Source organism: Microcaecilia unicolor, chromosome 4 (genome assembly GCF_901765095.1).
Source record: "Microcaecilia unicolor chromosome 4, aMicUni1.1, whole genome shotgun sequence".
In the NCBI taxonomy this organism is placed as follows: Eukaryota; Metazoa; Chordata; class Amphibia; order Gymnophiona; family Siphonopidae; genus Microcaecilia; species Microcaecilia unicolor.
The window spans coordinates 168,503,329-168,517,167 of NC_044034.1; the positions used below are offsets into that span (position 1 = coordinate 168,503,329).

Genomic DNA, 13,839 nt, shown 5'->3' on the forward strand with positions numbered 1-13,839 from the left:
TTTTATAATCTGCCAGTCATTTCCAAACTCTTAGTAGAATTTATATATTTGTAATAATTAATACTTATGTATTGACTGTAACATAAATATTGTTTATGTGAGGTTGGTAAATTCTGTACCATGCCCAAACTCCCAGCACTTTTAAGAAAACATGGATCCAGATATTGGCGTAAAAGAAACAACAGGAAGAAATACTACAACAGATACGCCATACCAGAAGTGCGGAGGTGGCCACCAGGGGATGAAGCAGGGGCGTAGCCAGACACCCAATTTTGGGTGGGCCTGGGCCCAAGATGGGTGGGCAGAACTCCGCCTTGTCCCTCAAGTGATTTGGTCTCTCCCTCTCTCACTTGCATGCCATATGGTCTCTCAAATATTCCCCCTCCCCCCCGGCATACCTTTTAAATAGCAGATTTTCACCAGCAGCGAGCAGCAACCAATACACACTGCTTATGTTGGCCCCACAGCCTTCCCTCTGATGCAACTTCCTGCTTCTGCATAGGCGGGAATACATCCAAGGGAAGGCTGTAGGGCCGGTGCGAGCAGTAAGTATCAATTGCTACTCACTGCAGGCGAAGATCTGCTATTTACAAGGTATGCAGGAGGGACAGTTGTTGGGAATTTTCAGCTGGTGGGGCTTGGGGATCCCTGCCAGCCACATCATAGGTGTGCTTCTACTGGGTGGGCCTGAGCCCAAAGTGGGTGGGCCTGGGCCCACCCTTGGCTACGCCACTGGGATGAAGAACAACCAAGAGTTGTTACTATGAGAATCTTCCGTCCTACCCATCAAGCCACAGATGTCCACTGTCTTTAGGTCCAGTGGCTCTGTCCATCAGGCTGCCCAATGCTCCAGCTGTCCTCTGCCCCAGAGCCTGCCTGCACTCTGCTATCACATAGCCTGCCTATATTCTGATGCCATGAGGAACTTGCAACTGTCCTGGGAAATGAGATGAGTATTAATACTTTTTCCATATAATCTGGACATGCTGAGTCAGTCCTAAATTTTACCCATTGCCTCTAAGAACTATGGGCTAAATTCAATAAATGGCACCCAAATTTGGGTGCAAAAAAACAACAACAAAAAAAGAGCACTGAGCTCTATTCTATATATGGCACAATGAGTTGAATGCATTTATAGAATGGTGTTTAGCGCTGGGATATGCATACAAAACAACTGAAACCTGGTGTAAATTCACACCTAAATTAGGTGCAGAATTGTCATATTCTATAACACTGCATGCAAATTCTAGGAATGACCCTGACCCTCCTATGGCTACACCCCCTTTTTGGATCAGTGCTTAAAAATGTACGTGCGCATCTTTATTAAATACCAACTAGGAAGATGCACATGTAAATTCAAATTGTTGCCAATTAGTACCAAGAATTGCTTGTTAATGCTCAATTATTGGTACTAATTGGCTCATTATTCAATTAAATTATGCACACAAATTTGGCACACACCCAAATTTTCAAGAAATTTGGAGTGCCATTTATAGAATTTGGGGGTATATGTATAAAAATAAAACCCAGTACCAGCTCAGCCACAAACCAAAGAACGAGATGAGAAAGGGGATAGGATGACTTCCTTATGAGCAAAAGTTAAAGAGGCTAGGGCTGTTCAGCTTGGAGAAGAAACGGCTGAAGGGGGATACAGTAGAGGTCTATAAAATACTGAGTAGAGTGAAATGAGTAGATGTAAATCACTTGTTTACTCTTTCCAAAAATACAAGGACTATGGTGCATGCAATGAAGTTATTAAGTAGTACATTTAAAACAAATCAGAGAAAATATTTCTTTACTCAACATGTAATTAAACTGGGAATGTGTTGTCAGAGAATGTGGTAAAAGCAGTTAGCTTAGCAGAGTTTAAATAAAGTTTGGATAATTTCTTAAAAGAAAAGTCCATAAGCCATTATTAATATGGACTTGGTAAAATCCACTGCTAAGCAGCATAAAATATATTTTACACTTTTGGGATTTTGCCAGGTACTTGTGACCTGGTCTGGCCACTGTTGGAAGCAAGATATTGGGCTTGATGGACCTTTGGTCTGTCCCAGTATGGCAACACTTATGTTCTTAACAGCATATTAACATGCTACATAGGAAGATGGACTATAAATATAATGGATCAAAATAATGCAAAACACAACACGAGGAAAAGTAATGTAAATCAACGCATAGCTAAACAAGAAAAAACCCAAATAAACAAAACAAGAAAAGGAAATAACGCAGCATATTTCTTCAAACTGCAACACAAAAGGCAGAACAAACTTCTACAAACCAAAGCTCAACAGAAGAAAAAGTACAGAAAGAAAATGCAACTACTGAAAAAAGATTAAAGTGTCACAAAGCAAAGCACTACTCAACAGAAAAACACACAACATGGCATAGAGAAACATTTTCTCAATCCCACTAAGGCAGATGTAGGCAACCTTAGTCCTCAATCCAGTCAAGTTTTCAGGGTTTCTCCAATGAATATGCATGAGATCTATTTGTATGCACTGCCTCCATTGTATGCAAATAGATCTCATGCATATTCATTAGGGAGATCCTGAAAACCCAAATGGGTTGCAGCCCTCAAAGGCCGAGTGTGCCCACCCCAACGCTAAGGAATGGCAGAAACTGGGGAAAGCACCACAGAGAACACATCATCACAACAAAATTAAGCAGCCACAAGACTCTCTAGCTTGGGCACAGAACTAAACAGAATTTAAAGCCCAGGCACAAACATTCAGCTACACATTTAGGGGTACATTTTCAATCATACACCTAGGAGCAAAGCTGCTCCTGTAATTTTAAGCTTGCACAAAACAAGGCCGATTTTCAAATGCAAGATACCTAGCTAGTATTTGAATTGTTATGAGGCTACACACACAGACATAACTTTGCCTGTTTCAAAACAGTATGATAAAGGCACACACATCTGAGCCATGCCTATGTTTTGAAAATTAAAACTTTATGTGCATTATTCAAAGCAAGTTCTTCCCTTCCACAATGCCTCTTGTTTATGCAGCCAAAACGAGACACATTATGAACATAATGCTGAGAGCTTTAAGATGCTGAAAAACCACCTAAGTGCCTACTGGTGACATATGCAGGTGATTCTTTATTTTAATGTGATAAATCCCTGAATCAGCCTTTGAAAATAAAGCTTGCTCTGTAATCAGGCAACCATAAGGAGCAATGCAGTTAAAGAGCTAGGTTTAACAGAAATAGACAAACGTCAAAGCTACAATAAGAAGTTGCAAATGAAGTCTCTTTGTCAGGAATGTTAATCTAAAAGAGACAATGAAATGAAAACAAGACAAACTATAAAGTGACAAAGATTTGAAAATACAGTAAGGTTGACTTGTATTTGGAACTCTAAAAACTCCATTTCATGCTGTGTTCTGTACCTCATGTTATAATGTATCCGCATGTCAGCTCTTTTCATCTGGCTTAAACATTAACTATTTTCTGAATTTCTCCTTCCCAAAACTTCCCTTCCTCATCTTACTGTAGTCTTGTTTTTGCTGTTGAAAATTTCCTTTAAGCATTTCAAATACTGTTATGTGTGATCCTATTACCTTCATAATGTGTCACTGTTCCTTTACTAAGCAAATGTAGAGGCAGATTAAATAAATATATTTTCCTTTTTAATAGATTTTGGTTACAGATATTTCATTCTGTTCAGATCTTAGGAAAACAGTAGTCTGGAAAGAGACATTTATAGCAAGAAATCCATCAAAGGGTAACAAGTTTTAGGTCAAAGAACACTGTAGCTGGTAAGTACAGGAATCAGACTGTGGGCAAGATCTCCAATTTTACCACAGGCCAATGCCTGAAGTGACTTGTGGCAAAAACTTTCTGTATGCCTAGAAAAACTCTTTTACTTGTTGTATATTCATTTTCTGGCTCAGATCATGCTATTATAAAACACACACACACATATATATATATATTTTAAAACGTTGTAATCACTAGACTAAAAGACATGCACTGGCTTTTCAGTTTGGACTTTGCTAGGACAGTAATTACTGAAATAACCTCCAAAACTCACCGGGGTTATGAGGGCAAATCCTTCCATTTTGCAAGCCTGCAACATTCAGGCAATATCTCAAACACTTATTTTAGCAAACTTCAATTTCCAAACAGCCAGGGTCCCTGTATGTAAAAAACAGTGTTAAAAGAAAAGAAAAGTAAAATATTGCAGACCGCCTGGCTCTTCCCCTTTCCCTGGTGCCCCTGTTCCTCATTCAGTGAAGGGGGCACCACTTGCTGCCCCTGTTGTGTCCAGATGATTCAGAGGTGAAGTAGCTGCTTCCCCTGAAGTTGCGTTTGAAGTTCCTGATTTTGTAGACTGTGCTTGTACAATGAAGATATTGAGCTGTATACCAGCAGTGTGTGACATCATAGGACTCTCACAAAACCAAGTTTGCATAAATCTTGTTGTAAGGAAGAGGCAGAATTGTGTTTCAGGAAGTCTGTCACCAGCAGTATGGTAATGGAGATCTCTCGTCCCTTCCCACATCTCCTGCAAGTGACAACAGCAGCCTGGACCCAGCACAATAAAAACATTTTAGTAATCTTCCTCCACTGCCCACATCTCTAGCTCTGTAATAAGAGAGATAGAACCCAGACCAGAATCCCTTCTCCACAAGAAACTCCTATTTCCTCACATCCCCCAACCCCATCAAGTTCTATGGCAGCAGAAGCTAGGCCCCAGGTCACAAACCCTCTCTTTAGGAAATTTCCCCCACTTCCCATATCTCTAATTCTCTGATAGAAGAAACTGAAACTTGGTCCAGAGGCTCTCTCCTTAGGAGCTTAGCAGCTACCTTCCTCCTTACTACTAAGAAATGTAGGCTTTTGACATCCATAGGCACTGCCTAGATGCTTCCTCCCAATGGATCTTGGGTAACTTACTTCCTGTCCCTGCAGACTTTGGATCACTCCACTACCCTCTCTTGTCTCCCATCACTCACCCCCCCTCCCATCTACAACATTAGACCATTCCTTTCTTTCCCCTCCATATCCCGTCAACCTTTGACCATTCCTTTTCCCTGCATCTGCTGGCCTTGGATCACTCCCCTTCTCTCCACTCTTCATCCCTCTCCATGAACCTCCAATCACTTCCCTGTTCCCTACTCTGCATGGATCTCCAATCCCTTCTGCCGCTCTTCCTCTCAATCTCCTGGCACCAGCAGCACCAGTACTCTACAGAAAATAAAAATCCTATGAGGAGAAACTCCTCAAGTCTGAATGACTCAACAATGCACAGCACGTTAGTAATAGTGGTAACAATACTCATAATTTTTTGAGACCGTCAACATAAAAGCATAAGGCAGTCACACATCAACTACTCTTCTGGCCATTACATCTGCACCATTGCTAAAATGCGATCACCGGCCTCATTCTAAAGATGAGCTCTGAAAGCATAAAAAGGCCCTTTTACTAAGGCGCGCCAAAAAGTGGCCTGCGCTGGTGTAGGCGTGTGTTTTCCGTGCACGCAGATCCATTTGCTCTGCACGCCTGGAAAAAAAGGCATTTTTTTTGTGCCAGAAAATGGACCTGCGGCAAAATTAAACACCAGCACGCCAGTGCCGTAGCGAGGGCGGCTGACACCCGGGGCGGTTTGCCGCAGCGCAACCCCCCCGGGTGCAGCATGCCGCACCCCCCTTGGCGCGCATGCACCCCCCCGGAGCTCATTCTTACCAAAGGGGCGGGCAGAAGGGCCACTCCGCCCCGAGCGCATGTCGCTGGGAGCTGTGTCGGCTCCGCTGGTTCCCTGCTCTCTCTGTCCCAGAACAGGAAGTAACCTGTTCTGTGGCAGAGAGAGCAGTGAACCAGCGGAGCCGACACCCCCCCAGCGGCGTGCACCCGGGGCGGACCGCCCCCGCCCCTTCCTACGCCACTGCAACACGCGTCCATTTTCAGGCCGAGACCTTACCACCACCCATTGACTTAATGTTAAGGTCTCACGTGCTAACCGGGCGGTAAGCGACCAGTGTGCATAAACTGCTGCTTACTGCTGGATAAGCGTCACATGGTAGAAAATAGAAAATATTTTCTACTGCATGTTTTGGGCGCATGTCAAAAATGGAATTACCAGCTGGGGCACTCGGTAGCCAGGCAGTAGTGCCAATTTGACGTCCGTTAGACGTGCATAGGTACCTATGCTCCTTTGTGAAAGGGCCCCTAAATGCGGCGACTACACTCTTGGCCACTTGACGTCATATGACTCTTTACAACATATAAAAAATAGTGCTAGTGCTAATAGATGTTCTGTTCCAACTAAATTGTCCTTGCAAAACCCAAAAGTGAAAATGACTGTGACAGTACGAAAATGTTCAAATTCAAAATAAAATTGACTTAACTTGGCTGTATGCTGAATACTATACTACTACTTTGCTTTTATCATCATGCTGACCAAGAACATGCAATACTAAATGTTTATATTACTAACATTCTTCCACTACTCATGGTGTATTGTAAGCCACTTTGAGCCTGCAAAGAGGTGGGATAAGGTGGGATACAAATGCAACAAATAAATAAATAAATAGATTCGGCTGCCTTTAGGATTATGAACGGGTCTGACGTGGGTCCTCATTTCGTAACCACTCTGGCAAGCCAACAGCTGCCAAATACTCAGAAAGCATTGCGTATATGCTTGGCCCTATTCAAGTAGCAACATTAATAATCATCGGTGTCCACTCTGTGTGTGAAGTGAATGCTGAGCATCCCCAATATAGAGCAAGTTTGTCCTGGGAAGTATAGTTTGTGCTATGTTTAGCAGCTCCGCTCATTTTGAAAAGTTGGCACCTATATTAATAATAATGACTACAGGGCTGCTCACGGTGGGAAATTTGCCTAATAGGCCTGCATGTAATTGGTGGCCTCTCTCCTTTCTCTTTCTGTAATAACATCCCCAGCTCTGTGACAGGAAGCTTAAAACTCAGTCCAGGTCCTGAACAGCTTTTACTGATCTTTTTACATAGGTCCAGCAAACACTGAAATCCATTGACCATGTGGGTGGATTACCACTTATGTGACTGCAGACTTTCAACTGTAGAAAACTGTTCAATAATAATAATAATTTTAAAAAATCTATGTGTAATTGAAACAGAAAAAGCTTGTTGTGCTCTGTATTCCTAACAGATGCTGATGAGGATTTAAACACTCAGCTAGATTGTTGAGATCAGTAACCTCCATGATAGCTCAGTAAATACATCACTTACTAAACAGAAATGGAAGACATCCAACCAATAATAATGAAGACATCTGCAGAAAGAATGCCTTGTTATATTGTATGTGAGCTTTCCAAACTGCCACTTTCTCTCTCTGGCTGTTATAACATCGGTCATCAATAAATAAAATTAGTGGTATAGAACGGATAAATGTAAATTGATTTTTTTCACTCTTTCAAAAAGTGCAAACACGAGGGGACACTCAAGGAAGTTACATAGGACTACTTTTAAAATGAACAAGAGGAAATATTTTTTCACTCAGGGGTCCTTTTATTAAGCTGCATGAAAAAGGGCCCTGCAGTAGCAGCGGGGGCCATTTTTCCTGCATGCCAGGGCCCTTTTTACCGCAGCGGGTAAAAGCCACCCCAAAAATGGCCATCTGATAACAGTACTCTTACTATGTAGCCATGCAGTGGGGGCACTTACTGCTGGCAAAGGCTCCCCCAGTAACCTGGCAGTGATTACCTGTCGGGTTAGCACCGTGCTAGAAAAAAAAAATCCCGGTGTGCCGGAAATGGCACACACTCAAGCCACAACTACCACTGGTGGCTGTGTTAGGCCAGCGGGAGTTCCGATTAGCATGCAGTAAGCCCGCATTGAGCTTACTGATGCTTTCTAAAAGGGCCCCTATATGAATAGTTAAGCTCTGGAACTTGTTGCTAGAGGCTGTGGTATCAGCGTTTAGTGTATCTGGGTTTAAAAAAGGTTTGGACAAGTTCTTGGAGGAAAGGTTCATAGTCTGCTATTGAGATAGATATGGGGAAAGCCACTGTTGTCCCTGGGATCAGTAGCCTGACTTTTGCTACTATTTGGGATTCTGTCAGGTACGTGTGACCTGAAATGACCTCTGCTGAAAGTAGGTTACTGAGCTAGATGGACCATTGGTCTGACCCAGTATGGCTGTTCTTATGTTCTTAAACTCTAGATAACACCTTCTAATTGGACAAACTCAATACATCTGCCCCTTCACCGACATGATGAAGGGACTGTAGCTCTCAAAAGCTGGTCACAGATGTATGAATTTATCTAATAAAAAGGTATCACTTTTGTAACCCATGTGTCCATGTGGGCAGGGTTGGTTGCTCTGGCTCCCTTTGCATCAACAGTGCTGAGCCACTGGGTACCAACCCTCTCACAGGTTGGGGCACAACACAACCCCTCTGTTGTGTGACTATGAATTGCCATTAGTTTCCCTGGAGGTAGGGGAGAGGGGCGAGTACTTTAAAGAAAATGATTAGCAAAATAGAAAAAATTTCTTTAGGGATGGGAAGAAGTAGGCAATAACTGTCAAGAATGAATGTCTTAATGAATTTTTATTAAAACAGTGGGGCTTGGGGGTGAGGGGGAATGGGATTTGGCAGAAGAGGTTTGGGGTATGTGTGGTGTGTGTGACTGTAGAGGTTGTTTCACGTTTAGTTAGGTTCTTATTATAAGAAAATGCAATGCTTCGGGGCCACCTGGCACAGACTTACATGCTTATATATATATATTTCTCATTATTATTCTGGTTATTTCTTAGATGTGGTACATTGTTCTTGGTGAAGCTGTGTTCTGTACTTGTACGCTTCTGATACTTTGTTTAAGATTGTTCCTTTACATTGCTCTTATAAATAAATAAATAACAAACCAGTGAGGTGGATGTAAAGGACAAGAAAGCAGAGTAAAACAGCATCAACAAAATTCAGTTAGTGCAACAACCTTTGGCTCTTACATTTCACAATATCAACAATAATAATAGACTTTTACAATTGCAATCACACCAATTGTGTAAGTAACTCTCTTCATGTAAGGTCTTCTCTTGCCAGTCCCAGGAAGATCTCTCTTTACAGCTAATAGTTCTGGATATTTTTCTATTACAGCAATTTTATTTTGCAACTCCTGGATATTTATGTATTTATTTGGATTTATGAACTGCTTTTATGAAGGACAAATCCCTCCTCTCAGTACCCTTCTCCACCACCGCCAACTCCAGGCTCCGCCCATTCTGTCTCGCCTCACCCTATGCGTGGAATCAACTTCCTGAGCCCCTACGCCCAGCCCCCTCCCTACCCATCTTCAAATCCTTGCTTAAAGCCCACCTCTTCAATGTTGCCTTTGGCACCTAACCTTTATACCTTTCAGGAAATCTAGACTGCCCCAATTTGACTGCCCCTACTTGACTGACTGTACATTTGTCCATTAGATTGTAAGCTCTTTGAGCAGGGACTGTCCTTCTATGTTAACTTGTACAGCACTGCGTAACCCTAGTAGCGCTTTAGAAATGTTAAATAGTAGTAGTAGATTAGCTTGATCTGTGATATGCAGGTCAGCTCAAATCCTGGGTCCTTTCTGGACAGGTCCCAGGGTCTGTAAAGCTCCCAGAAGAAGTCAGTAGTTCTCCTCAGGGTCAGTGTCATATGTATCAATGCTCCCCACTACAACATTAAGGAGATTTCTACAAAAGGCGCCTGCCTTTAGGTGCCAATTGCATACCATGGGCAATTTGCCTAGCCATACACGCACCTTATAGAATTGAGCAGTTGTGCACTTTGCAAGGTGCACCAATTTAGGCTTGCCATTTACCTGGCTTAAGCTTTTGCACCTAAGTTTTGGCAGCTTTGCTAATATTCTATAATGGGTTAGGTGCAACTTAATGGCATTATAGAATTGGCACTTAAAGCACTTCTTTGTTGTGCCCTACATTTAAATACCACTTCATAGAATTGTCTCCATTGAGTTTCGGCTCAATTGCCGTTACCATTGGCCAGTGTGTTTGTTGCAGGGTCTTGGAGGGTCTCTGGCAATGAGGTCCACAGGCCACCAGAATTCCAGGCCTAGCACTAGGATAAAAAATAGTTTTCTAACTAATTATTAACCATTTTACTTACTTCCCTAGCTGAGTTCCTTTCTCTTCAGGGAGGTCTACTGGCTTCTGTGCAACCAGTCTACCTTCAGAGTCCCTCTGGAGTAGGGGTTTTTCTTTCTGAAATCAGAAGGTCTTTCTGCCACTTACAACTCACAGTGGCTCTCTCTCATTCTGGCAGGATGGTTCTTACATCTCTCTCTCTCTCTCTCTCTCTCTGTCTCTCTGGCAGGATGGTTTTTTCAGCTTGCTCACTTGCTCTCTCCTTTTCTCTGGCAGGATGGCTGCTACCTCCACTTACTCAGAGTCTTCCTCTGCACATGCCGTCTGTTCTGTAGCCACTGAGTACCTGTAGCTTGCTGCACAGCTTCAGCCCCGCAGCCCTGGGATGCTGGTAGTTCTGAGCACTTCTCTGCCTGTCTTCTTGGCATTTGCAACTTTCTGCAGATCTGGGTCTCTTTCCAGAGAAACTTCACAGGCCACAGCCTTTTTTGCTGCCCTTCTTCAACTTCAATCTTCAGCTCAGTCTACACCTTTTCCAGCTTAGGCAACGCATCTTTCTGCTGTCTCTCCTGTTCACTGACCTCTTCCCTGGTTCCACACTGTTCTCTCCTGCTCTTGTTCTCTGAAGGAATCTGCTTTGTATTCTCTTCTGGGGCTTCTCTGATGTCATTTTCTACAGTAGTTGAATCATGACAATTTGGAAGCTCTTCCTTCCTCCTGGTTCCTGTGCTTGGATCTCAGACTCTGACAAACATGAATTATCCCATAGATCTCAGACTATCATGGATCCATATTATCTCATAGAGCTCAGATCCTCTTATGGCCCTGGATTATCTCATACAGCCCACTCTCATTGTCTCACGGAACTGGGAAAGTCATGGACCCACATTATCTGATAGAGCTCAGATGCTCTCAGCCATGATCATGCTGCATTTTTACACAGCGCTGAGGCTCTACCACAACCCCATCTTACCCATGGAGACCAGGGGGTGTAGCCAAGGCAGACTTGGAACTCATCTGGGTACTGCTGATATTCAATTCCGGTACCCAAATAAGTATCCAGGTAAGTTAGAACCACAAAACAGGATAGTTACACAGATAACAGTGATGAATATCAGCCATACCTGGATAAGTTCTGATGGCCTTATAGCCGGATATTGGGCACAGGTATCTCAATATTGCCTGGTACTGAATATCTGGAAGAAAGGCGGGAGAGAGGGGATATGATAGAGACATTTAAATATCTCCATAGTGTTAATGTACAGGAGGTGAGCCTTTCTGAAATGAAGGAAAACTCTGGAATGAGAGGGCATAGGATGAAGTTAAGAGGTTATAGGCTCAGAAGTAATCTATGGAAATATTTTTTTACAGAAAGGGTAGTGGATGCAAGGAATAGCTTCTCGGTAGAGGTGGTGGAGACAAGGACAGTATCTGAATTCAAGAAAGTGTGGGACAGGAACATGGGATCTGTTAGGTAGAGGAGGAGACAGTGGATGCTGTGGATGGGCAGACTGAATGGGCCATTTGGCCTTTATCTGCCCTCATGTTTCTATAACTTTAAACACCACAGTCGGCATTTTGAAGCAAAACCGACCATGGAGTTTAAATGTCAAGGGCACAGAAACTCTCTCTTACAATATTTCAGAACAGTACATTGGTTTCTCAGATATTTTTTAATCTACATGTAGCATCTGTCCACAGACAGATGCTACACTGTGAAAGATGCTGCAGATAGAGATAAATAACCAGAGAGAGAGAGAGAGAGCGAAAGAAAGAGAGATCCCGTGCTCCATGCCTGAAACTAAAATGATTCAGAGATCAAATGTCTGCTGAGTGCAGATGATCTGATCATTTTATTCCATAATCTAAACCTTCAAAAGAATTAGTGCATGGGCCCAACAGGTGGAAAAGACAAACATTATGATTTTCCAGAAGAAAAACAAAAATATATATACTAGGTAGGAGATTACACAAAACCCTTTTTTGTATACCCCAGTGATAATGATATAACCAAACCAACCATTCATTCAATCACTTGCGATACATCAAGTGCTGAAAATAAAGAAATAATATAACTGGATATGTTATAAAAATTTCACTTAATCATAAATGCTAACACAAAATTAAAAAAAAACATTAAAAAATCTAGAAAACTATGAACCCAATTCTGTAAATGTCACCCAAATTTGGGCACAAAAAAAATGCGCACTAAGTGCTATTCTAGAAATGGTGGGCGCTATGTCTAGAATAACGCTTAGTGCCAGGATCTGAACCCAAAATTGGGCATGAGGATTTACACCATCTGAACCCTGATGTAAATCCCCACACCCAAAATACCCTTGGATGCCCCAAATTTTATAAAACTACATGCAAATCCTAGAAATGCCCCTGACCTGCCCCTCCCATGGTTAGGCCCCCGTTTCAGATCCAGGTGGAAAAATTTACGTGCACATCTTTATAGAATAGTGACTATAAAAATGCACACGTAAATTCCAATGATTGCCAATTAAGACATAAGTGGAATAGCTAACGATTTCACTGAGGAATCAGTATATTACTATGCATCACCACAAATTTAATATTATTTGGAGGAAACCTTTCTTAATGAATCAGAGAATTTATTCCATAACTCTGACCACTTCCAGAAGTTTTCTATTATTGGCTCAAAAAAACCTCCAAATATTTGGTCCCTGCCTATGTCCAGTTCCAGATCTTTCCCTCTGACCCATCTCACTCATGCAGAAACAGGAAGTGATATCAGAGGAGGCAGAATGAGCCAGAGGAAAAGCTTTGGAGGAGATCACAGTCAGCATATGTGCACTACTGCCGCTGCTGGGGACCAACAGAAGACCATTTTTAAGGTAGGTTGATGTGAATCCTGGTTGGAGGGAAAGATGCTGAATCATGCTGAGGACAGGGGTCAGAAGTGGAAGAGAACAGAAGAGATGTTTGGAGGAGACAGGAGATGCTGCAGCGTGATTAAATTCTCTAATTGCGATTAATTTTTTCAATCGTGATTAGTGCAATACTTGCACACTTAACTGTGATTAACTTGCAGCCTTAAAAATTATATTAAAAATTATGTATATACATATACATATACCCCTTAATTCTATATGTGTATGTATGTACATCATTTTTAATATAATTTTTATTTTGTGCTAGCATGTATGATTAAGCAACATTTTTATAACATACCCAATTATACAGTTGGTTTGCATAAATTTAAATGCCACTTGAATGCTTAAATTACAGAATACCAGTACTTAAGTGGGTAAGTGTACAGTTATGTGCATAAGAGCTACATGTGCATTCAGTACTATCTATAAATGAAGCACGCAACTTGCTTAGCTCTCCTTTTACTAAACTGCGTTAAGCACTACTGCTTGCTTACCGCAGCTTACAAGTGCTTACCGTGAGACGTTCTGAGGCATCCCACGGTAAGTTCTAAATGTGTGTGGACAAACCATGCAATAAATAATATTTCTACGTTGCTGTGTGCTAACTGATTAGCGTGGAATTAGTGTGTGAGCCCTTACTGCCTTCAAAATATGTGGCGGTAAGGGCTCACATGCTAATTTTTGGTGGTAACATTAGCATGTGGCAATTAATTTGGAAAATAGAAAAACAGCCATTTTCCGGCTGCGGTAAGAATGCCCTAAGCTCATGAGAAAAACCCGCATAAGGGTGTGCTAAGACCACATTTTACTGTAGCTTTATAAAAGGACCCCTGGGGGGGGGATTCTCTGTATGGCACCTAAAAAATCC

At 42.1% G+C, this 13,839-nt stretch overlaps 1 protein-coding gene across 3 annotated transcripts in view; it reads right to left on the reverse strand.

Moving 5' to 3' along the window:
* SPI1 (Spi-1 proto-oncogene) overlaps window positions 1–13,839 on the reverse strand; it is a 101,205-nt gene that overhangs the window by 20,403 nt on the left and 66,963 nt on the right. For 2 of the 3 annotated variants that reach the window (XM_030200921.1, XM_030200919.1), the window contains exon 1: window positions 4,040–4,352. The exons of the other annotated variant lie outside the window; for it this stretch is intronic. In XM_030200921.1, coding sequence (XP_030056781.1) covers window positions 4,040–4,084 — 45 coding nt within the window. In that variant the 5' untranslated portion in view covers window positions 4,085–4,352. Of the gene's footprint in view, window positions 1–4,039; window positions 4,353–13,839 lie in introns of those variants that run through there. 3 annotated transcript variants of the gene reach the window in all.